Source organism: Lactuca serriola, chromosome 3 (genome assembly GCF_051521515.1).
Source record: "Lactuca serriola cultivar US96UC23 chromosome 3, Lser_US96UC23_V15, whole genome shotgun sequence".
NCBI lineage: Eukaryota > Viridiplantae > Streptophyta > Magnoliopsida > Asterales > Asteraceae > Lactuca > Lactuca serriola.
Window position 1 is genome coordinate 151,708,331 of NC_136410.1, and position 24,372 is coordinate 151,732,702.

The window sequence follows — 24,372 nt, forward strand, 5'->3', positions numbered from 1 at the left end:
TCAGGACATTACAATTGGTATCAGAGAAAAACCAGTGTCAAAGCATCTTACAATTGATTTTTTGGCCATATTCCACACTGTTTGAGATTGCAGTTGGTGTTTGCTGCGAAAGGGAATCAAGTTTAATCCAAAAATCGTGATTTCTTGAAGTTCAGGGAGTTTACTGCCTAGAGTTTACGGCAGCAAACTCAGTTTACGACCGCAAGCTCAAGAAATTTCTTGGACCGTAAACTCAGTTCTTAGACCGTAAATCAAGTATCTTCAATAACCGCAAGCTTAGATTCATAAACCGTATTCAGAAACCGCAAACTCTCGACCACAAACTCACAACCATAAACTCTCAACCGTAAACTGAGTTTACGGCCGCAAACCCATCTTTGACCGTAAACTTTTGTGTTGACCGGAAACTCAATTTTTTTTAAAAAGAAAATAATTTAATTTTTATTTAAATTAATATTCAATGGATTCACAAAGTCAAACACATCAGCATGAGTTGGACTCTGTCAAGGGCACAACTACTCGCTTTCCAAGACTCTTGTCTACATATTGTTTTCCTGAGTGGAAATACCGGATAGAGAAGTACATTAAAATGAAGGACTTCAAAATTTGGAGAAGCATCATCAAGAATCCTGTCAGAATAACCACAACTGCTGCAGGGCAAGTGGTTGACAAAGCGGTTGAAAATTACACTGATGAAGATTTTAAGAAGGTTGAGGAGCAAGAACGGGCTTTGGCCACTCTGACCATGGCCCTATCTCCGGATATAGCTCAAGGTTTTAGGGAGTATACTTTAGCAAAGGCTTTTTGGGAAGCCCTAATTGAGGTATATGAAGGGAATGAAGATATGAAGGAGAGTCGCCAAGACATGCTGCGCCAAAAATTCAATATCTTCAATTACGATCCTAGTGAGACCCTGGAGGCACAGCTACAACGATTCACAACTCTCACCACTGAGATGAGCATAGCTAGAATCTTCTTGACAAAGTCTGAAATAAACAAGAAGCTACTAAATGCTCTTCCGAAGTAATGGGACATGAATGTAACTATTATCAAGAAGACCAAAGACCTAAATCGCCTTACTCTTGCTGAAGTGATGGCGATCATCAAGGCTTGTGATATTGATGATAAACAGCGGGAGATAAACCATGTGAATTCGTATTCAACTGCAAATCTTGGAATTTCATCTAACAATGCTCTTTCATCTCTCACTTTTCCCTCTACAGGTCAACCTTATGCTACTCAGCAAGTTCAGACTCAGTACTTTTCAACTTCATCAGCTGCTTCACTTCCTGCTGCATCATCCATGCCTCTTCCTCAGAACCCATCATTTGCTGGTTCTCAAGTTGCTTCTTCCTCTAATGGGGCTTCTTCCTCAAGTGCTAAGGAGTGTGATGAAAATCTTGCTCTCGCCACAGGACTTGTTAACTGCTACAATGCTCTTGCAGCTGGAGATCTTCCTCCATAATTGTCGTTTGCTTATCTGGATCACATTCATCCAGAAGACGTGGAAGAAATGGATATTACATGGCAAATTTCCATGGCAGTATTCAGGGCGAAGCAGTTTGCTAAGAAGACCGGGAAGAACAACTGGGGTATGAGTGTCGATAAGAAGGTAGGGTTCAACAAAGGAAAGCTATGTTGTTTCAATTGTCATGAGCCAAGTCATTTTGCTCGTGAGTGCCCGATGCCAGATCGAAGATTAAACAACAATAGGACAATGGTTGCGATGGGAAACAACCGGGGAGGTGCTCAGGTCAACAGCGAGAAGGCTATGGTTGCTCAATCATTTGACTGGGAGGACCAGATGCATGCCTTGATTATTTCAAAACCTGAAAATGCTCACCTAGACCAAGTTAACGATGAAGCGTCCATGGAGAGTGTTGCTGCTGAAGAAAAGATGATGGAGCTTCAGTATGCGTTGATTGTATCTTCTACTTCTGAACCGAAGAAAAATTAGGTAAGTTTGCCTTCCTGCTCTCAAGCTTGTATTGATTATGTTAAAATTCTTCATGAAGAAATAGAAACATTACGTAGAGAAGTAGAGGACCTTAGATATGAGGGTTATCAACTGAGAAAAGGACAAAAACCCCTTAAGGCCCAGTTAGAAACTAAAATAAAGGACTTTAGAAGACTTCAGGAAGACAACAGTAATAAATGTGAGAATTATGACTACATAAAGAGATAGAACGTTGAGTTAATTACTGAACTTGACACATTAAAGAGCAAATTTGAAACTGCTAATTTTGATTTTAGAAAATTTGATGTATCAAGTGAAGTAGTTGCCAACATGATAGACCACTGCATACAATTTAAACATAATCAGTCAAAGGGTCTAGGGTATAATCAAGTCCCTATTCCCTTCAATCATTCATATCAGCTTCAACCCTTGTCCAAAGAAGAGATTGCCAATGAACCATTCTTGGTTTATGGCAAGCCATCTGGTTTTGTTTCGGGAGGATTTATTAATGTTGAAAGTACTAACATTTCCACTTCTCCTACAGATCAATCCTTGAATCAGTCAAAGCACTAAGTTGAAGGATCTGGTTCTAAAAATAAAACTGAGTCTGAACCTGAAGTTTTAGTTTTAAATAAAGACTTTAATTTTTCTGATGTTGAAAGTGACAATGTTTTTTGTGATTTTTCTGCACCTTCTAATACTGGTTTGAATGTTTTTAAAGTGTTTGATGAGATGGTTGACAATTCTAATGTTTGTGATGATACTAATAAAAAACCACCATTTTCACAAGTTTCTCCATCTGATACACCCTCACTTATCTCACAACCTAATTCTTGTTCATGTTCATGTGAGAAAACCAAGGGTGTCGGTATGGAAAACAAATCTGAAAAGAGCAGTATAGGTTTTAACAATAACAAACAGATTTGTTTCAATTATGGTATTTATGGTCATATAGCTAGGAATTGTCCTAATAGAATGTTTTTACATTATATGTCACAAAGAGGAGAGAATGAATTTAGAGGAAGGTCTTTAACTAGAAATTCCTCTAAAACTCGTTCTCAGAATGATGATTGGAAGGATGATCATAGTAGAAAACGGGGAGTTTTTGAAAATAATAAAAAGGTCTTTCATAAAAAAGTCCCAAACAGTTTGCCAAAACTGAACATGGCTCAGCCAAGATTTGTTTCGTTAAGGAGCAACTTTGGGTCTTCAACCATTTCAGGTAGAAAACCCAGGTGCTCAAGGCAAACTGATAAAAATCCTATTTCAAAACCATCGGTGACTGTTAGAAAACCTAATTTTCAATGGCTGCCCAAAATAAGTTCCAATCCATCATCAGTATCCTCTTGAAAATTAGTAAATAATGATAAATCTGAAAAGGAAATGAGTCAACCCAGGAAAGTGATGACTTGGGTTCCCAAATCTGAATGATCCTGGACATTTTCCAGGGACAGTTGCGGGGGAATGTCGTCAGACCTTGGTTCGTCAACAGCGGCTGCTCTCGGCATATGACAGGGGATATCTCCCAACTGAACAACATTCAATCATTTAATGGGGGATATGTTTCCTTTGCGGGTGGAGAAGGTGGCAAGATCACTTAGAGAGGAATCTTTACAAATGGAGTGTTAAGTTTCAAGAATATCAACTTTGCTCTTGAGTTAAAGCATAGTTTGTTGAGTGTGTCTTAGATATGCGACAAAGGCTATTCTACAAATTTCACTGACAAGGAATGTATGATTCTCAAGCCAGGCATTGTCATCCGAGAAGAGTGGATTCTTGTCAAATCTAAAAGGGATGGAAATGCTTACATTCTTGATATGAACAACAATCTTCCAGAACAAGTTATGTACCTCTTTTCAAAGATCTTAGAACAAAATGCAATGTTGTGGCACCGAATACTCGGTCATGCTAACGCTAAAAACCTAAATCGTCTTGCTAAGAATGAGATGGTTCGTGGTTTACCTGTCATAGATTTCATAACGTTTGAAAAATATGTGTCATGTGCCCAGGGTAAACATCACAGAAAACCACACCTGCCAAAACTGGTTAACTCAATCAGTCAGCTACTCCAATTATTACATATGGACTTGTTCGATCCATTCAACGTCCTTAGCATCAATAGAAGTTCATACTGTCTGGTTGTGATTGATTATTTCTCTCGTTTTACGTAGGTTTTCTTCTTATCCAATAAATATGGGGTTGCAGAACTAATAAAGAAGTTCATAGTACTAATTGAGAACCAAACCAACAATCGGGTGAAGGCGCTTCGCACCGACAACAGAATAGAGTTCAAAAATTCTATTCTTGATCATTTTTGCTCTGAAAAGGGGATTATGCGTCAATACATCTCCGCTCACACAACTCACCAAAATGGTGTTGCTGAAAGGAGAAATAGAACCTTAAAAGACGCTGCGAGGGCGATCTTGTGTGACTCCAAGCTACCCGTTTTCTTTTGGGCCGAGGCGATCAACACCGCTTGCTATATTCAGAATCGTGTGTTGATCAACAAAGCTCAGATGAAGACTCCGTATGAGATTCTATATGGTCACAAGCCATCAGTTAGTCATTTTCGCGTATTTGGCTTCCCTTGCACCCTTCTTCACCTAGAGTCCAACCCAAAGTTTAATGCCAAAGCCGATGATTGTTACTTCGTAGGGTATGCTACACACACCACATATAGGGTTTACAATAAAAAGACGAAGCAGATTGTAGAATCCTATAACGTGCGCTAGTTGGAGGAGAACGAAATAGATGCTCGAGTTGGTCCGGATTGGTTATTTGATTACACATCGCTTTTCAAGTCCATAAATGTGTCGTCAGATAGCTCATCTGGGTCTTTCTCTGGTTCGAAGAATGTTTCTGAAGAGGAAAATGAAGAAGTTGTCTACAGACCCCCAACAATATCCTCTTCACCATCTGAGGGGGGGGGGGGGGGGGGGCTCTGCTTCGCCTGAGGGGGAGTCATCTATACCACCTGATAGTCCAAAATCTCCAGTTCAGAATGATACTCCTGATGTTGAGGCTACACCACTCACTCCTGTTGAAAGAGAGTTCATGTCTAGAGATGCTTCTGCTGTCACTTCAACTTTTATGGAACTACTCTTTCCTGAAGACATTTCTAATAAGTTTGTAGCAGAGTCATCTGGTGTGGAACAATCAGCAAATGAAGGAGGTGTCAAGATTCACAATCTTCCCGTCTCGCTTAATGATATCGGCCACGTGATACCCTCTAGAATTCAACGTGATCATCCGATAGAGAACATCATTGGTCAGCTGGACGATGGAGTTAAAACCAGAAGTCATAATGGAGACGTCAATACATGTCTCTACTCTTGCTTCATCTCTGAAATAGAGCCCAAGAATGTTGAATTGGCTCTAAATGATCCCAGCTGGGTAGAAGCTATGCATGAAGAGTTGAATCAGTTTGAAAAACTTGGGGTTTGGAAATTGGTTGAGTTACCAAAGGGCAAATGGTCTCTTGACACACGCTGGGTCTATCACAACAACATGATGATTCAGGGGTCATAGTGCGAAATAAATCTAGATTGGTTGTTCGCGGGTTTCGACAAGTCGAGCGCCTTGATTATAGTGAAGTTTATGCTCTAGTAGCTCGCTTGGAGGCTATTCGTATCTTCCTTGCATATGCCTCTTACATGAACTTCACGGTCTATCAAATGGACGTCAAGACAACCTTCTTGTATGGCAAGGTGAAGGAAGAAATCTATGTTGATCAGCTCCCTGGGTTTGTTAACTTGAAGTTTCCTAATCATGTCTACAAGTTGGACAAGGCATTGTATAGGTTACATCAAGCTCCTCGAGCATGGTATGCGACTCTAACAAAGCACTTGCTCGAGCATGGATACTCTCGTGTCACTATTGATCAAACTTTGTTTATCAAGCATGTTAGTAATGATCAAATTCTAGTACAAATCTACGTTGACGACATTATCTTCAGGTCTACCAGTCCGCAGCTATGCAAGGAGTTTGAAAGTGTTATGAAAAAGCAGTTTGAGATGAGTATGTTGGGAGAAATGACCATGTTTTTGGGGCTTCAGGTCAAACAAAATTCAAACGGAATCCTACTACATCAAGCCAAGTATCTGGAGGATATTCTTGAGAAGTTCGGGTTTCAAGACGCTAAGCCTGCATCGACACCGATGGCTGAAAGACCTCTTCTGACTCCAGATGTTGATGGCGAATCCGTAGATCAGACACACTACAGATCGATGATCGTATCGTTGATGTATCTTACTGTAAGCCGAACAGACATCATGTTTGCATTTTGTCAATGCGCATATTATCAGGCTAATCCTAAATTTTCACATCTTATTGCTGTCAAAAAAAAGTTTTGTATATTAAAGGCAGCCCAAAATTGGGTCTTTGGTATCCGAAAAATTCTGAAATTGATTTATATGCTTTTACTGACAGTAATTATGGAGGCTGTGAGCTTGACAGTAAATCTACTTCAGGAAGGCGTCAATATCTTGGAGATCGGCTAGTGTCATGGCAGTGCAAGAAGCAACACACTGTCTCAACTTCAACAGCTGAAGAGCAGAATACGTTGTTGCATCTACATGTTGCTCTCAAGTCATCTGGATCCAACATCAGGTGTTGGATTACGGTTTGAATTATCTAGAAACCCCTATCTATTGTGATAATGAGGCTGCGATTCAAATTGCTAAAAATCCTATCCAACACTCAAAAACCAAGCACATTGATATTAAAATTCATTTTATTAGAGACTGTTATGAACACTCACTTATCCGGCTGGAACAGGTTCCCACTGCTAATAATGTGGCAGATTTGTTCACCAAGCCTTTTAATGTGGCAGATTTGTTTTCGTGAAATTGCTCCGTTCATCTCATAGGTAAGAAGATTCCGACCAAGGATATGCAGTCGCTTCATGAAATCGATGAGTTTTGAGGCCAAAATCGACGAAAAACTAACTGTCGGAGTTTACGGCCCAAGCTTACGGCTAAAAAACTCAGTTTAACCGTAAACCCTTTGTTGACTGTAAACTTGATTTTGGTCAAAACTATTTATTATTTTGGGCTTAATTTGAAATTGATTTAATTAAATAAAAAAAACATTGATTGCTCAAATGTCTTTCGTTTCTTACTTAGTATGTTTTAGTGCAGATCAAATGGCGGCTTTAAAGTTCGCAGACATGCACAATCTGGCAATGGTATTGGCAGATCCTCCGATGGCACATGGAGATTTCAAGTCAATGATTCATGGACTGAGGGAACGCTGATTGGCCTCCGCCATCACCATGAACACCATCGCTTATCAGAAGATTATAAGAGAGTTCTGACAGACTGCCAAAATGAGAAGAGACAATGATGGAGCAGTGACAGTAGATGCAGTTGTAAAAGGATGCAAAATTGTGATCGATAAGCAGTTCGTCAGAGAGACATTGCTGATCAATGACCTACCGAGTTTTCCCACTGAAATTGGTATTGAGGATGCTCAGAAAATTTTAAAAAAGATGGGGTATGAAGGTGATTCTCCTCCCACAATGAAAAAGCTTCTGCCATCCTATTGGAGATTCCTAGTCCATGTGTTCATGAGCTGCATCTCCGGCAGGAGGTCTGGTGCGGATGAAATATTCCTGAGAAACACCGGAGCTATTGTTTCTCTTGCTACCGGGATTGGCTTCAACTTTTCGAGGTTTATCCTGGACGAGTTTATGGTCAACATCAATGCCACCACTCGGGAAACCTTCCTGATGTATCCTAGATTCATTCAGCTCTTCGTCAACAAACAATTTCCTAACATGTTAAAGGAGGGAGAAATGCTTGATATGAAGTCCTTGGGCCCTCACACTATTAGGTTGTTAAAGAAAATCGCAAAGGGAAAGTTATCTTTCAAGGACTATATCCACTGGTTAAATTCAGACGATTTGCTGAGCCGAATGAAGCGTCCGAGTCCCACGGATCTTCTGATAAGATATCTTCGGAGCCTACTTCATCAGAAAGAGCGATCTCGGAAGGAGATGTGATCAAGGTATTAGATCAGGAAGGGGAAGAGACAGTTGCTCCTACTGTTTCTGTAGCTGAGGAGCACGATCTGCGATCAGTCCAAGTCGAAGGTGACTACAATCAAGGGTCTTCTAAGAAGGCAATTGAGTCTAATCAGTATGAAGACCTTGATCTTACAGGTTTTGATAGAGATGAGATTCCAACCATCTTTGGAAGCAATGATGACTTTTTTTCGAATGTCAACCTCAACTCATTGCTTGATAATATTAGTGATGTTGCTCACCTAGAAACGGAGATAAAGGATTATGAAGACGTTCTCGAGTCGACACCCATGTCTACAGATCAAGTGGTTGATTCTACAGCTCCAACGGTGACAGTGTCAGGGATTCCTCCCCTTGATGTTGCCTCACCTACAATTGAACCATTCAGGATGATGATACAATAGAACAGACCTTACAGCGTCCATCTAAGAGAAGAAGACGTAATCCTAGGTTTGGGCCTTTGGATTTTGACTTGTCTCATGACATGCCGATTACACCAACTACTAAACCTGCCATCGTATCAACAGAACCATTTCATGGAGGTACTAGCACCGCTTTTGAGGTTGGTGGCACCTCTGCTCCACCAGGTGTCACAACTAGAAATTTTTGTGCCTTGTAACTACAACACTTAAGCCAAATTATGAATCAAAGACATGAGAGCATGTATGATGCATACTCAATGACAACAAAATTTCAATCAAACACCTCATACAAGCATTTCAAGTAATCAATAAGCAATTGGAAACCCTAGAAGTTTTTGTTTAAGTCCATTTTGGACTAGGATTTCCTTATTGGGCCGAATGGACCAATAAGCTTCTAATTTGACCATCTTGGGCTTAGAACTCTTAAATGGGCTCTAATTGGACCCACTTCCAATTATTTCAATACTTTGGGCCATATTGGGCCTAGAATGAAATAAATTAATTAAATGAACCATATTGGACCATAATTAACCTAATTTAGCCATAATAGGTCATAAGAATCACATTTATAATTATTTGGACCAAACATCACTTAACATAACCATGAAAATGGCTTAGGCATACAAGGCCCAAATTCTTTTCTTTTTCCTCTCTAATTCTCGGCCCAAGCCCAAAAGGAGAAGAAGAAGTTGACTTCTTGCATGACACCTCATCTTTGTATGGAAGATATCTAGGTTATTACACTTCAAACATCCATGCCATCTCATGTTTTCATGCAACTCACTTCAAAATCACTCATCTCTCCTCTCTCTCTTGCTCTCGGCCGAATCCAAGCACACACACACACATTTCACTCACAATTCTCTCAAGAAACTCTCTCATTCCCTCTCCATATTTTCGAGATCTAAGAGGTGTTCAAGGGATTCTTACATAAAAATCATCATCTAAGGTAAGATGTTGCTTAGATCCATAAGCTAGTTATTTCATTCCATTCAAGAATCATCTCTTAATTCATTCAAACTTATGATTTAGCACCTTAGAAGCATCCAAGTTCGAGAACTTCCAAGAAAGGTTGTTAGGGCCGAATTTTTCTCATTTTTCCTTCCAAAAACCGAAACCACACCCAAGGTGAGCTTCATACCCCCTTTTTCTTTCAGTTTTTATGAGTTTTTATGGTGGAAAATGCAAGCAAATGTGTAGATCTATCAGTAAATGTATGCTATGCTTGATTTGATGCATGTTTGTGGGTAATATCATGTGTTGTGATGAATATGTTATCCAAAAAGTATCTAAAAACCAAGATCTATAACATGAGGAATGAAATAAACATAGCTTAAACCATTTTACACTAACCAAGTCAAGAAAAATAGTTCATTTGGTTAGGATGATCATATTTGGACATAAAACCCATTTTTGGGCTTAAATTGTCAAAAATACAAAACGAAGGGCCCAAAACGACAAATTATAATTTCTGGAGGTTAAAAAGAGTCCAAACAGTTTCTAATACAATTTTTCTGAATATCAACATTTTTGAGGGGCTTAAAATGTAAATCTTGAACTTAATGGGCTAAAATGGGCTTTTCGGCCCAATAAACTCCAATTTGCAAAACTTTTAAATTTGAGTGGCTGGAAATGCAACTTTCTGTAAAACAGGGGATTTCAAGTGTATTAAAACCATTTCAAAGGTCAAAAATGTCTTTCAAATTCCAAAGGGATCAAAAATGCAAAACTTTTCCATTTTGGGCCAAAACTGTAAAAGTTGCGAAAATGGAGGTTCCAACCGAGAAAACTTCATTTTTGAAGGACTTAAGCTGTTTACAAAGTAAATTTGGGCTGAAATGTCTTTTCAATAAGTTATGGTACTAAAGTGTCAAGAAAAATGGTTTAAGGACTAAAATGGAAATTCTTTTATATAAAGGACTAAAAGTGCAAATTTTATTCAAGAAGGGTCGTGAAAAGGTAAAATATTCCATTTAAACAAATAAATCCCTTAAGAAAAAATACGAGATCCACGACTACCGGCGAAACGTAATAACAAATACACTTTCAACACCAATATCGTTACCAAACGAATTGATTCGGTCTCGAATCAATAACAAGACAAAAATCAAAAAACAATAGTACTTCAATAAACATGCGAGATCTACGAGGAGTCAATATTCAATCTTTGGGCTTGAAAGTTTCAAATCGTGCTTGTTGGGCCTTGCTAGCCCAATAACATGATCTTTGGGCCCGAAGGGAACGCGCTTACATGTTATTGGGCCTTCTATGACCTAATTCCATGTAAAAAGACTTTCAATAGCTCTGTTGTACTGTACTGCTAGCAAAGTCGAGAAGTCAAATGCGAGTCGGGCCAAGTGCCTTTCGCATTCCCGATAGCCTTGAACAACTTATGGAAATAAAGGGGGCTTCGTACCCTCCTTTCTCCTCAATTGTGGGGCTATGAGAAGTCAGGGTGGTTGGATTAAGTGAGTAGTACGGATGACGCCTAAAGGATCGTTTGTAATTGGTAGTTATAAACTAGTCATTTTCATTAATGCGTGATTATAACAACTCAGAACCCATAAATAATCCAATGTCACCTGGGTAATGAAAAACAATCGTCGTATCGGTATAACAATAAATAAGACACGTAATTTTATGTATTGGGAAAACATCGGGTTTTCCCGGGGAGTTCAACACTTTTAGCTATGTGATGTATACAAAGTTCAACAATTATACATGTTTACAAAAATCGACAAGCATACTTACGGATCTTCACACTTTTTATAAACAATACTCTTTTCAGAAAATATCGGATTTTCTGGGTCTTTCAAACTTCACAGAAATCATTTTTCACAACATTACTTATGAACTCACCAACATTTCATATGTTGACGTTTTTCCAAAATACTTGTATTCTCAGGAAACAGGTAAACCGAAGAATAAGTACCAAGTGATGTCATGGTGTTTTGCTTAGATTTATTATCGAACGGTTTATGTTATGGATTTGTAATGTTTAAAACAATGTACTGAATGTAAACAATATCAGTTGTAATATTTCAATGCATGGTGATGAATGATGTTATGATTCATGTATAATCATTGTGATGGTATTCAATTAAGTCACAATAGCCCTCGGACGTTTCCGCCATCTGGTTCGGGGGTGTGACAGGTTGGTATCAGAGCTCTGTTTATAGTGAACTAGCATATCTAACCACACATTGATATGCAACTATAAACCTAAAGAGGGACTAACACAACTCTGAACAAAACAAGTAAAACATAACAATAAAAACACCCTTGCTTTTATTAGGAACAAGAACATAATACCGAACAAAACAAGATAATGCTAGTATCTCGGTTAAGCTAGAACTGTTCTAGTCATATCGAGGAGTGGATGTAGCCTGATCAACTATATTCCCTCCAAGGTATAACTATCACATGTCCTGAGAATATCATGATAGCTAGGGAACCTAAAAACATACCCCTTTATCACCAAGAAGAGAACATTCGTTTAGTCTATACAATAGTTGTAGCGTCCTAGGAATAATGTAAGCATATTTACACACTCTCGCAGACAGCATGGCTGGTTTCCATCACCACGGAGATCCTTACTTCCCTAACCAGGGAAATAACGGATTGTTAGATGAAGAGCCTGAAGAAGAGCCTGAGGAAGACCCCGAGGAGGAATCTGACAAGGAACCGGAGGCACAAGTCGAGGGCGAGCCTGCCGAACCAGAAGAAGAATCTAGAGGTAAAAGAAGGACATATCTTTTAGAATGTGCATCGATTACACGGAGCTAAACAAACTCACTGTCAAAAATCGCTATCCACTCCCACGAATCGATGATCTATTTGACCAGCTCCAAGGAGCTAGTTACTTTTCTAAGATAGATCTACGGTCCGGGTACCATCAACTCAAGGTCCGGGAAGAGGATATTCCCAAAACCCCTTTCCGAACTCGTTACGGACATTATGAATTTGTCGTAATGCCCTTCGGTCTAACGAATGCCCCTGCCACATTTATGGACCTGATGAACCGAATATGTTGACCATTCCTTGACAACTTTGTTATCGTCTTCATTGACAACATTCTAGTCTATTCCCGAAGCGAAGAAGAGCATGGCCAACATCTCCGACAAATCCTGGAAACCCTGCGGACGGAGAAGCTATACGCAAAACTCTCCAAGTGTGAGTTCTGGCTCTGTAGTGTGAACTTCCTAGGTCATGTTGTTAGTCGGGAAGGAATACATGTGGATCCTTCTAAGGTCAAAGACGTTGAAGGATGGGCAGTCCCGACGACACCCACAGAAATTCGCCAATTCTTAGGCCTAGCAGGCTACTATAGGAGGTTCATGCAAAACTTCTCTAATATTGCCAAGCCACTTACCTCGCTTACACAAAAGGGCGTACCATTCAAATGGACGGACAAACAAGAAGTTGCATTCCGAACTCTGAAGCAAGCACTCTGCAGTGCCCCGGTACTATCTCTACCAGAGGGAACGGAAGATTTCGTGCTCTACTGTGACGCGTCAAATCAGGGTTTAGGTTGCGTTCTCATGCAGCGTGGAAGAGTGATAGTTTACGCATCCCGCTAACTAAAGACACACGAAGTGAACTATACAACCCATGATCTGGAATTGGGAGCAGTGGTCTTTGCTCTGAAGATTTGGAGGAATTACCTTTATGGTACGAAGTGCACCATCTTCACGGACCACAAGAGTCTCCAGCACATCTTGAATCAAAAAGAGCTGAATATGAGGCAACGAAGATGGGTTAAACTATTAAACGATTACGAGTGTGAAATCAAGTACCACCCAGGCAAGGCCAACGTGGTAGCTGATGCCTTGAGCCGGAAGGAGTACTCTAATCGTCGTGCGAAAACTCTCTCAATAACCATCCAATCTCACCTAACCACTCAGATCGGGGTAGCCCAGTCAGATGCCATGAAGATGGAAAACAGAGCAAGCGAAGCATTACGCGGAATGGAGAAGAATCTAGAGGTAAAAGAGGACGGATTATACTATTTCATGAACCGTATCTGGGTCCTTAAACTCGGAGGATTTAGGGAGGTAGTCATGAATGAAGCTCACAAGACGCGATACTCCATCCATCCAGGTTTGGACAAAATGTACTTGGATATTAAACAACAATAATGGTGGCCAAACATGAAGGCGGAAATTGCCACATATGTCAGCAAGTGCCTTACTTGTGCCAAAGTAAAGGTAGAATACCAGAAGCCCTCGGGGCTATTATAGTAACTGGTGATCCCCGAGTGGAAATGGGTAGGGATTTCCATGGACTTTGTGACCAAACTTCCCAAGACGTCGGACGGATTAGACACTATATGAGTAATAGTTGACCGACTGACGAAATCCGCCCATTTCCTGCCAATAAAAGAATCCTACAAGATGGACAGACTGACACGAATATACATCCGAGAAATCGTGAGGCTTCACGGAGTACCAGTGTCTATCATCTCAGATAGAGACAGTAGATTCACTTCACATTTTTGGCAATCACTTCAGAAAGCACTTGGAACCCATCTCGACATGGGCACCGCTTATCACCCACAAACGGACGGTCAAAGCGAACAAACCATCCAGACGCTCGAAGACATGCTCCGCGCATGTGTGATAGACTTTGGGAAGTCTTGGGATACCCACTTACCCTTAGTTGAATTCTCGTATAACAGCAGTTACCATTCGAGCATCAAAGTCGCTCCTTTCGAAGCGCTATATGGACGTAAGTGTAGATCACCGTTGTGTTGGGCTGAAGTGGGCGACACCCAGCTAGCGAGGGAACTAACATCAGACAAGACGTTAACGGGACTGGAGATCATACGTGAAACCACGGCAAAGATAGTTCAAATCAGAGCTCGACTACAAGCATCGCGCGACCGAAAAAGAGCTACGCTGATAAACAGCGAAAGCCCTTAGAGTTTCAGGTCTGGGATCGAGTGCTGTTAAAAGTTTCACCTTGGAAAGGGGTCATTCATTTCGGAAAACGGGGAAAACTGAACCCACGATACATTGGACCTTTCGAGATCGTTGCCCGAATAGGTCCAGTGGCGTACAAACTGCAGCTACCCGCTGAGCTAAGTAGTGTACACCCTGTGTTCCATGTTTCCAATATAAAGAAGTGCCTATCAGATGAAACTCTCGTCATTCCCCTTGACGAGATTGAAATCAACGAGAATCTCCTGTTCGTTGAAGAACCAGTCTAAATCATGGACAGGGAGGTGAAGCGTACTAAACAAAGTCGCATCCCGATCGTGAAAGTACGGTGGAACGCGAAGCGTGGGCCAGAATTCATGTGGGAACGCGAAGACCAAATGAAGCAAAAGTACCCTCACCTATTCTAGCATTCTCAAATCTAGCTTTCAAAAGAATTTCGGGACGAAATTCCCTCTAACGGGGGGATGATGTCACAACTAGAAATTTTTGTGCCTTGTAACTACAACACTTAAGCCAAATTATGAATCAAAGACATGAGAGCATGTATGATGCATACTCTATGACAACAAAATTTCAATCAAACACCTCATACAAGCATTTCAAGTAATCAATAAGCAATTGAAAACCCTAGAAGTTCTTGTTTAAGTCCATTTTGGACTAGGACTTCCTTATTGGGCCAAATGGACCAATAAGCTTCTAATTTGACCATCTTGGGCTTAGAACTCTTAAATGGGCTCTAATTGGACCCACTTCCAATTATTTCAATACTTTGGGCCATATTGGGCCTAGAATGAAATAAATTAATTAAATGAACCATATTGGGCCATAATTAACCTAATTTAGCCCTAATAGGTCATAAGAATCACATTTATAATTATTTGGACAAAACATCACTTAACATAACCATGAAAAAGGCTTAGGCATACAAGGCCCAAATTCTTTTCTTTTTCCTCTCTAATTCTCGGCCCAAGCCCAAAAGGAGAAGAAGAAGTTGACTTCTTGCATGACACCTCATCTTTGTATGGAAGATATCTAGGTTATTACACTTCAAACATCCATGCCATCTCATGTTTTCATGCAACTCACTTCAAAATCACTCTTCTCTCCTCTTTCTCTTGCTCTCGGCCGAATCCAAGCACACACACACATTTCACTCACAATTCTCTCAAGAAACTCTCTCATTCCCTCTCCATATTTTCGAGATCTAAGAGGTGTTCAAGGGATTCTTACATAAAAATCATCATCTAAGGTAAGATGTTGCTTAGATCCATAAGCTAGATATTTCATTCCATTCAAGAATCATCCAAGTTCAAGATCTTCCAAGAAAGGTTGCTAGGGCCGAATTTTTCTCATTTTTCCTTCCAAAAACCGAAACCGCACCCAAGGTGAGCTTCATACCCCCATTTCTTTCGGTTTTTATGAGTTTTTATGGGGGAGAATGCAAGAAAATGTGTAGATCTATGAGTAAATGTATGCTATGTGTGATTTGATGCATGTTTGTGTGTAATATCATGTGTTGTGATGAATATGTTATCCAAAAAGTATCTAAAAACCAATATCTATAACATGAGGAATGAAATAAACATAACTTAAACCATTTTACACTAACCAAGTCAAGAAAAATAGTTCATTTGGTTAGGATGATCATATTTGGACATAAAACCCATTTTTGGGCTTAAATTGTCAAAAATACAAAACGAAGGGCCCAAAACGACAAATTATAATTTCTGGAGGTTAAAAAGGGTCCAATCAGTTTCTAATACAATTTTTCTGAATATCAAGATTTTTGAGGGGCTTAAAATGTAAATCTTGAACTTAATGGGCTAAAATGGGCTTTTCGGCCCAATAAGCTCCAATTTGCGAAACTTTTAAATTTGAGGGGTTGGAAATGCAACTTTCTGTAAAACAGGGAATTTCAAGTGTATTAAAACCATTTCAAAGGTCAAAAATGTCTTTCAAATTCAAAAGGGATCAAAAATGCAAAAGTTTTCCATTTTGGGCCAAAACCGTAAAAGTTGCGAAAATGGGGGTTCCAACTGAGAAAACTTCATTTTTGAAGGATTTAAGCTGTTTAAAAAGTAAATTTGGGCTGAAAATGTCTTTTCAATAAGTTATGGTACTAAAGTGTCAAGAAAAATGGTTTAAGGACTAAAATGGAAATTCTTTTATATAAAGGACTAAAAGTGCAAATTTTATTCAAGAAGGGTCGTGAAAAGGTAAAATATTACTTTTAAACAAATAAATCCCTTAAGACAAAATACGAGATCCACGACTACCAGCGAAATGTAATAACAAATACACTTTCAACACCAATATCGTTACCAAACGAATTGATACGGTCTCGAATCAATAACAAGACAAAAATCAATAAACAATAGTACTTCAATAAACACGCGAGATCTATGAGAAGTCATTATTCAATATTTGGGCTTGAAAGTTTCAAATCGTGCTTGTTGGGCCTTGCTAGCCCAATAAAATGATCTTTGGGCCCGAAGGGAACGCGCTTACATGTTATTGGGCCTTCTATGACCTAATTCCATGTAAAAGGACTTTCAATAGCTTTGTTGTACTGTTGGACTCCAAGGGTCCATTGGTACTGCTAGCAAAGTCGAGAAGTCAAATGCGAGTTGGGCCAAGTGCCTTTCGCATTCCCGATAGCCTTGAACAACTTATGGAAATAAAGGGGGCTTCGTACCCTCCTTTCTCCTCGATTGTAGGGCTATGAGAAGTCAGGGTGGTTGGATTAAGTGAGTAGTACGGACGACGCCTAAAGGATCGTTTGTAATTGGTAGTTATAAACTACTCATTTTCATTAATGCGTGATTATAACAACTCACAACCCCTAATTAATCCAATGTCACCTGGGTAATATCGAGTAGACAGATTCATGGCGTAACTCAAGAGAAGTCAGGGTGGTTGGATTAAGTGAGTAGTACGGACAATGTCTAAAGGATCGTTTGTAATTGGTAGTTATAAACTAGTCATTTTCATTAATGCGTGATTATAACAACTCACAACCCATAATTAATCCAATGTCACCTGGGTAATCAAAACCAATCGTTGTATCGGTATAACAATAAATAAGACACGTAATTTTATGTATTGGGAAAACATCGGGTTTTCCCGGGGAGTTCAACACTTTTACCTGTGTGATGTATACAAAGTTCGACAATTATACATGTTTACAAAAATCGACAACCATACTTACGGATCTTCACACTTTTTATAAACAATACTCTTTTCAGAAAATATCGGATTTTCTGGGTTTTTCAAACTTCACAGAAATCATTTTTCACAACATTACTTATGAACTCACCAACATTTCATATGTTGACGTTTTTCCAAAATACTTGTATTCTCAAAAAAACAGATAAATCGAAGAATAAGTACCAAGTGATGTCATGGTGTTTTGCTTAGATTTATTATCGAACGGTTTATGTTATGGATTTGTAATGTTTAAAACAATGTACTGAATGTAAACAATATCAGTTGTAATATTTCATGTATAATCATTGTGATGGTATTCAATTAAGTCACAATAGCCCTCGGACGTTTCCGCCGTCTGGTTCGGGGGTGTGACACCAGGATTCTCTCCTCCTAGGTAAAATCCTGATGATGCCTCTGTGCGGTTAGCTATGCATCTCGCTCAGAATGAAAGTGTATATCCTTCTTCTCGTGGTAAAGGAATTTCTTTCAAAGAAGATCACCAAGGAGCAGATAAACCGTCAGTTGATGAGATTCAAAAGAAGATTAGTGTCTTGGATCAGAAGAACATTGAACTTGATATTCAAGTCAATGAGTTATTGATTGAGAATGCCAAACTGAAATCTCAAGTGTCTGATCTTCAGGATGATCGAGCGATAAAGACAAAGCAAATCTCTGATCTTCAAGACCATTTTAATCTCCTTACCTCCAGTTATTTTGAATTGAAGAAGAAGCTTGAAGGAGATCTTGGTGACAAATACCAAACATCTGTAGACGAGTACAAGATCAATCTACATACTCAAGTGTTTCTTATTACCATGCCAACCGTTCAGACTTCACGGGTTGTTAATCGTTTTGATGAGGAGCCCACTCATGCTCCCCATGTTGCGGCAATTATACATGATAGACTAGCTAAAGCTGCTGAAAAAAGACAACTCTTGTTTAAGAGGAGTTCTGACAAGAATGCACCTTGGGATCAACCAACAATCATCGTTACGAATCTTGGGGCTGTACGCTTTAGAGATATGTATGGTGATAGGTCTAGGATTATTTCTTGGGGATTTCATGATACTCTTAACATGTGGATAGTACGAAGAAAGAGTGGCAACATTGAGCTATACAAAGACAGTCATTATTTCAATTCATGGACTAGGATGGATCTACCAGAGTTATCACGATCTCCTTTTTCAAATCCCTCGGATAATCCACAGGCAACTCAATTCAAACACTTCCTAGAAGACCAGGTGAAAAGGGGTTTTCCTTCGATGAAGACTTCTAAGTCTGTTATCAAGCATTATCCAGACATCATAGATCGCAAGACTGGTCATCCTCTTCGGGTGGTGATGTGGCCTGCAACCAATCAGGTTAAACCAATTTCTATCCTTCAAAGTTACCCAGATGGATCTCTAAGCTCCATGGAGTATTGGGTTTTCGACGAGACTACAACATTTGTTGTTATCAAGCTTAAAAATGGATGCATTTGTCTTGATGATCGAAGGGATTTGTTCCAGTTCAGGAAGTGGGATATTCATCATCTGAGTACTTATCAAATAAAAATTTCCGAAGAGATTTTTGAGCTTGTCGAAGAGATTTTTTAGCAAGCAGCGAAATAGTACATGTCCATGGTTGCTGACATCATCAATAAAAGTATGTCGAACGGGGCAATGGGGCAGGCAAATGTGATGGTGGTCGACAAAGATTAACTTCAAGCTAGCACCAAACCAAGGGGGAGATTGAAGGGTGCATTTAACGTTTTGGTCTAGGCTTTCGTTATAATAGGTTCTTTTGGTTCGATATGCAGTTTTGGTAGTGTTGATGGTAGTTTACGGCCATGTTATGAGTTTACAACCGTAAGCCTGTTTACGGCCGTAAAACCAGAGTCGGCCCAAGTCCACTATATATAGAGGCTATGTAGGTCATTTAATGGTTGTTGATTCCATAGAGTTCACGGTTGCTGTAAACAAGTTGTAGCAGACGTTTTTCGTTAATAGAAGCGTGTGCAAGCATGTTTTGATTTCTATTTCTACATCATTCTTATTATAGTTGATTGTTTTGTTTGTTTGATCACTGGTAAGATCAGTTTCAGGACCTTACAAAAACTCATTCCAAGGGTTAATAATGTAATATTTCTTCATAAAAGGGTTAAAATTAAAATTACCTCATCATCGGGATGTTACAATTCTCCCCCACTTGAACTAGATTTTTTCCTCAAAGTTTGCTGCTGCAAATAACTTTGGATAATGTTCTCGTATCTCAGGATAATGATTATATATGAACCAAACCCTAAAAATTAGGGTTTGAGGATCCTTCAAGTACGCCCGGCATACACGGTGTATGTCCAACGTACTAAGGCATGCACACATACGCCCAACATACACAACATACAGCCATCGTACTACGCCTATCATGAAAATCTAGAAATGCCACTAAGGCCACAATTTGCAAACATAACTCATTCCAAGGGTCAAAATGTAATATTTCTTCATACAAGTGTTCAAATTGAAATTACCTCATGAGCGTGATGTTACATATATATACACTAATATGCCCCTATAGTTTGAGGGGAAGACTGGTGTATGCTCAAATTGGATCAAAATCTAAGAAGAGAGGATATGGAAACCCCTTAGTGAAAATATCGATATACTAGAAGCGAGAAGGAACATGAAGAGCATAAACTGTTGGATTAATGTCTAAGTCCATAATTATAATTGGTAAGACTTGACCCGACCTGGCATGTTCCATTTGGGTTGCATGGCATCATGCACTTGGATAGACTATAATGAGAGAAATAAGACACTTATGGTTATTAATATATTATAAGTTCTAGTATATTAATAATAAGAATAATAAGATTATTTAATTAGTATTGATCAAGAATTAATCTAGGATTAATTAAGTTATCAAAAGAAGACTAATTAAATATATGGGTTGATTGTGTAAATCATCCATAGTTGTATAGTGGGCTAATGCTCCATGGATAATCAAGTTGGGCTAAAACCCATAGGATGGTCCATGGATGCTCCATGGTGTTTTTGAACCCATGGATCCAAGGAAATGGAAAGTCATGACAATTAGGGTTTACCCTAATTGTAACACTATATAAAGATCTTATTCTTGACAAAATCGGTGACTAGTGAGAGTAAGAAAGGGCTAGCCGATTTTCATGAGTGTAGAATTCTCTCAAGTTTTTCCAAGTGTATTTAGTGTTGTGTGAACCATTTGAGGTGTCACACTTGGGGCACTAGGCACTCAAGCTTCATGAAGACTTTCTACATCAAAGAGGTATGTATTCTATCTTGTCACATTTATTGTTTTGTATGCTAGATTAGGATAATACCTTGGAAAGTTCTTATTTGCATGTATAATAGAGAAAACATAGATCCAAGGTATTTAGGGTTGCATGTACACTTAGGAGTGTTAGAATGCTCAAAACCCAACAGTGGTATCAGAGCCAGGTTTGTTTTCTATTATACTTGATGCAAATTGTTGAAAAATGCTGAAAAACACGATTTTCTGGCTTTCTGGGCATTGGACTCGCCGAGTCCACTGATTAACTCGTCGAGTCCATGAGTAAAACCATCCTACTCGCCGAGTAGGTTCATGCACTCGACGAGTAGGAGCCCCAGACAACATATTTTCAAGGTTTTTGGCTAGAATTGGACTAGGAACATTACCCTAAGTTGTTTTTGAACTTATAAACTTGTTTTTGATGTGGTAATGTTCATGCTAATCCAATTTCAAAGATAATTGTCAATAGATTCATGTTTTGAATTAGTTTAGTGATTAGGCTAATTACATGAAAAAGTTTGATTTGAATTATCTTGTTCTTATGAGTTGCTTACATTAATAGAAAAGTTGAGTGAAATAGTTGTTTTCAATCCAAATTAATCTAAGAGTTGATTCTAAAATGTGTTTTTGTAACTTGTCCTCAAGTTATATGAAAAGTCACATTTAAGAATCATAAAACTCATAAAAGTTGGCAAAGGTTACAAAATGAAGAGTCTAGTTCTAATTGAATGGTGTTATGACTCCATAATTTGTCCTCAAGTTATGGAGAACCAAGAGTCTCTTCATTAAATAATAAATAAAAACAAGTATAACCTTAATTAATTCTATAAGTTATAAAATAAAGAAAAGTTAATTCTTTTATTAGTTTAAAGTCTTCCATAACTTGTCCTCAAGTTATGGAACTTGAAGAGTTTTTGGATTAGAACTACTTTAAACACATAAGTTATGGAATTAATTAGTTTTGAATAGTTTCAAAACTTGCCCTCAAGTTTTGGAATTTGTAAAGTTTTCCCCATGAATACTTTAATTCCAAGTTAGTCCTTAGAATTTTAAAGAGTTAAAATTCAACCCTTATACTTTATACTATTATAAGTTAATAATATATATATATATATGTATATATATATATATATATATATATATATATATATATATATGTATAAGAGCAAGTCAGTCTTACCGCTAGTACGCCTCATTCACGAAGTCGGTCTATAAGGTGGGTATAAGGTTGTTGCCTATAAAATGGCAACTTAATGGGTGTCCACTCTCATCCACCGCTTGCTTGACTGGTGGAGGGTTGTTAGCCGAACGGGTTTGACAGAACTAGAATTCTCCCTTCATTAAAAGTATTAATGATAAATACTAAGTAACTAAACTCTTAATAATACCCAATCTTAGTTACTTAGGAAAATCTGAATAAGGTGCTAATCCATGAAATTACACTTTGCACTTTGTTTAAGTCGGTTAGTGGAGTGTGTGTTGTTAACCGGCACACTAACTCGTATTTAACAAGGTAGGTAAAGGGTAACTTAATGTTTATCTTAGTATCGATGGAGCGTGTGTGGTTAACCGGCACATCAATTGAGGGGTAAACACTTAAGGGTACCAAGTAATTTGCATGGTTACTTCACACCTTGTTTTGTGATCTTCGGCATCCCAGTCACAAAACCTGAAGGGGACACTCGAGATTGAAACATGCCATTGAACAGTTCAATGAATCTCAAAGATCTAGGAGTTTTAAAAACCAATTAAAACCTAATAATACATTTCGTTTATCTTGGTGGAAATTGGTGAATCGTCATTCACCTACCTTCAAATATTTTATAGCTTGGATTACGGCATACCTCTTCTAAGTTATAAAATAGTTTGTTGGGTCCTAGCCTTAATATTTCATATTGGGTGTAATATTAAGGACTTAAGATCAACTATCTTGAATATCTCCCAAAAGATGTCTGGTTTAGACATTTATGATCTTCCCAAATCTCTTGAAACAAGCTTTCCTAAATGAAGATGATGTCCCATGGAAATCATACTTCTTTCACCTCCTCCAATTATTCTCCCTAACCCACAAGTTCAAGGTCACTCAACCCGTATTGGCAAGGCAAGGTCTAGGTGTGGTCACATCTTGGAGATGTAGTCACATATTGAAAAGCCGGGAGAGTTGGGTGTCAAAGTCTTGAGAAAGTTGGTGGTTCAATCACTTTCTAAGTCACATAGTGAGTTCCTTTGGGACACCTATGAAACAGACTATGACAAGACCCTTAATGATCTTATCTATTTGTTAAGATCAACTTCCTTAAAACTTGATGGACATTGACAATAGTGACACAGGAAATATAGGAAAGCATTCTCTTCCCAATGGAAAGGGATCGGCCATAGTCAACTCGGTTGACCAAATGGTAAAGAGAAAAGCTAAGTCTGTGATAGTCCCGTGTACCGTTATCAATGGGTCCATATGTTTATATTACCAAAGAAAGGTGCATTGGTTGCGAAGCTGCCAAATTTACCTAAGGATGTTAAAGTCAATAAGTTTGACTCTACTTCAGGTAAAGTCCACTATCTAACTCTGTTAAGTTTCTATTATGAGATTCTTGATACATGATGTGACTGGGTCACATGTTGATGTTTTAAGAATCAAAGAAAAGTAAAGAAACTTAAAGAAAGAATATGTTGAATCTGATCGCGTAGATGGATTTCTATCGCGTAGTTTGAAGATTGGATTCTTGAGCTACTTCTTATGAGTTATGAGATATTGCTTAGGAATAGATAACAACAAGTTTTCATATGGATTGTAAGGACAAGTTCTTCCGCAAAATTTTTTAAAATAAAAGGAAAATTTTGATTTTATTTATTTTAAAATATCCTTACAATGGCATCTGTGGAAATTTTTGTTGCTTATAAGATTCCATTAATAGCAAGAGTAGAAATATGAAATTGATTCTTTCATTTGTGGTAATGTCTAAATTTACCAAATAAGGAAAGATCCTCATCACCCAAGTTTCAATTGGACCGGAACTTGGAATCATGCAAGTTGTATAGCATGATGAATGAGAACTTTCAAGCATTGGTAAAATTAAGACTAACTACTTGTTCACATGGATGTGTGAATCAAGTAATGTACTAAGGGATCGAGTACACATTCTTGTGCACTGATTAAGTCCACCACAAAAGATTGATAAGACTATTCGTCATAGTTTACTAAAGCTCAGTAAATATGATTATACTTACAAGCTTAAGTGTAACTCTGAGACATTGGAAAAGGTTCCAATGTATGGCAGAGCAAATAAGAAGAATCAAATTAGGCAGAAGAATAAAAGTTTCTCAAATCTGAAAAGATGGGAGAGTACTTTAGTATCAGTTTTTGTGATCATCTTAATGATTAAGAAACCATAGCACAATTAGTTCTCTAAGGAAATCTTAGTGCATTCTTATGACTAAGAAGAGGAACTTGAATTGTTGAAGTGGTTAAATCAAGAAGATGAGTCATACTTCGTTCCAATACAAGTCTTAGAGTCATACTCCAAGATTGTAACTTGAGTG

General features: G+C 38.5%; 1 protein-coding gene across 1 annotated transcript; it reads left to right on the plus strand.

The window, feature by feature from the left end:
• Positions 1-589: 589 nt before the first annotated feature.
• On the plus strand, positions 590-1,027 carry LOC145095797 (uncharacterized). Its single transcript, XM_079033622.1, has one exon. It carries the CDS (start codon positions 590-592, stop codon positions 1,025-1,027), a length of 438 nt encoding a protein of 145 aa, XP_078889748.1.
• Positions 1,028-24,372: the final 23,345 nt, after the last annotated feature.

What these genes read in the sequence shown, in the direction of transcription:
- LOC145095797 (XM_079033622.1), top strand. Translation starts at nt 590, where the DNA reads ATGAAGGACTTCAAAATTTGGAGAAGCATCATCAAGAATCCTGTCAGA.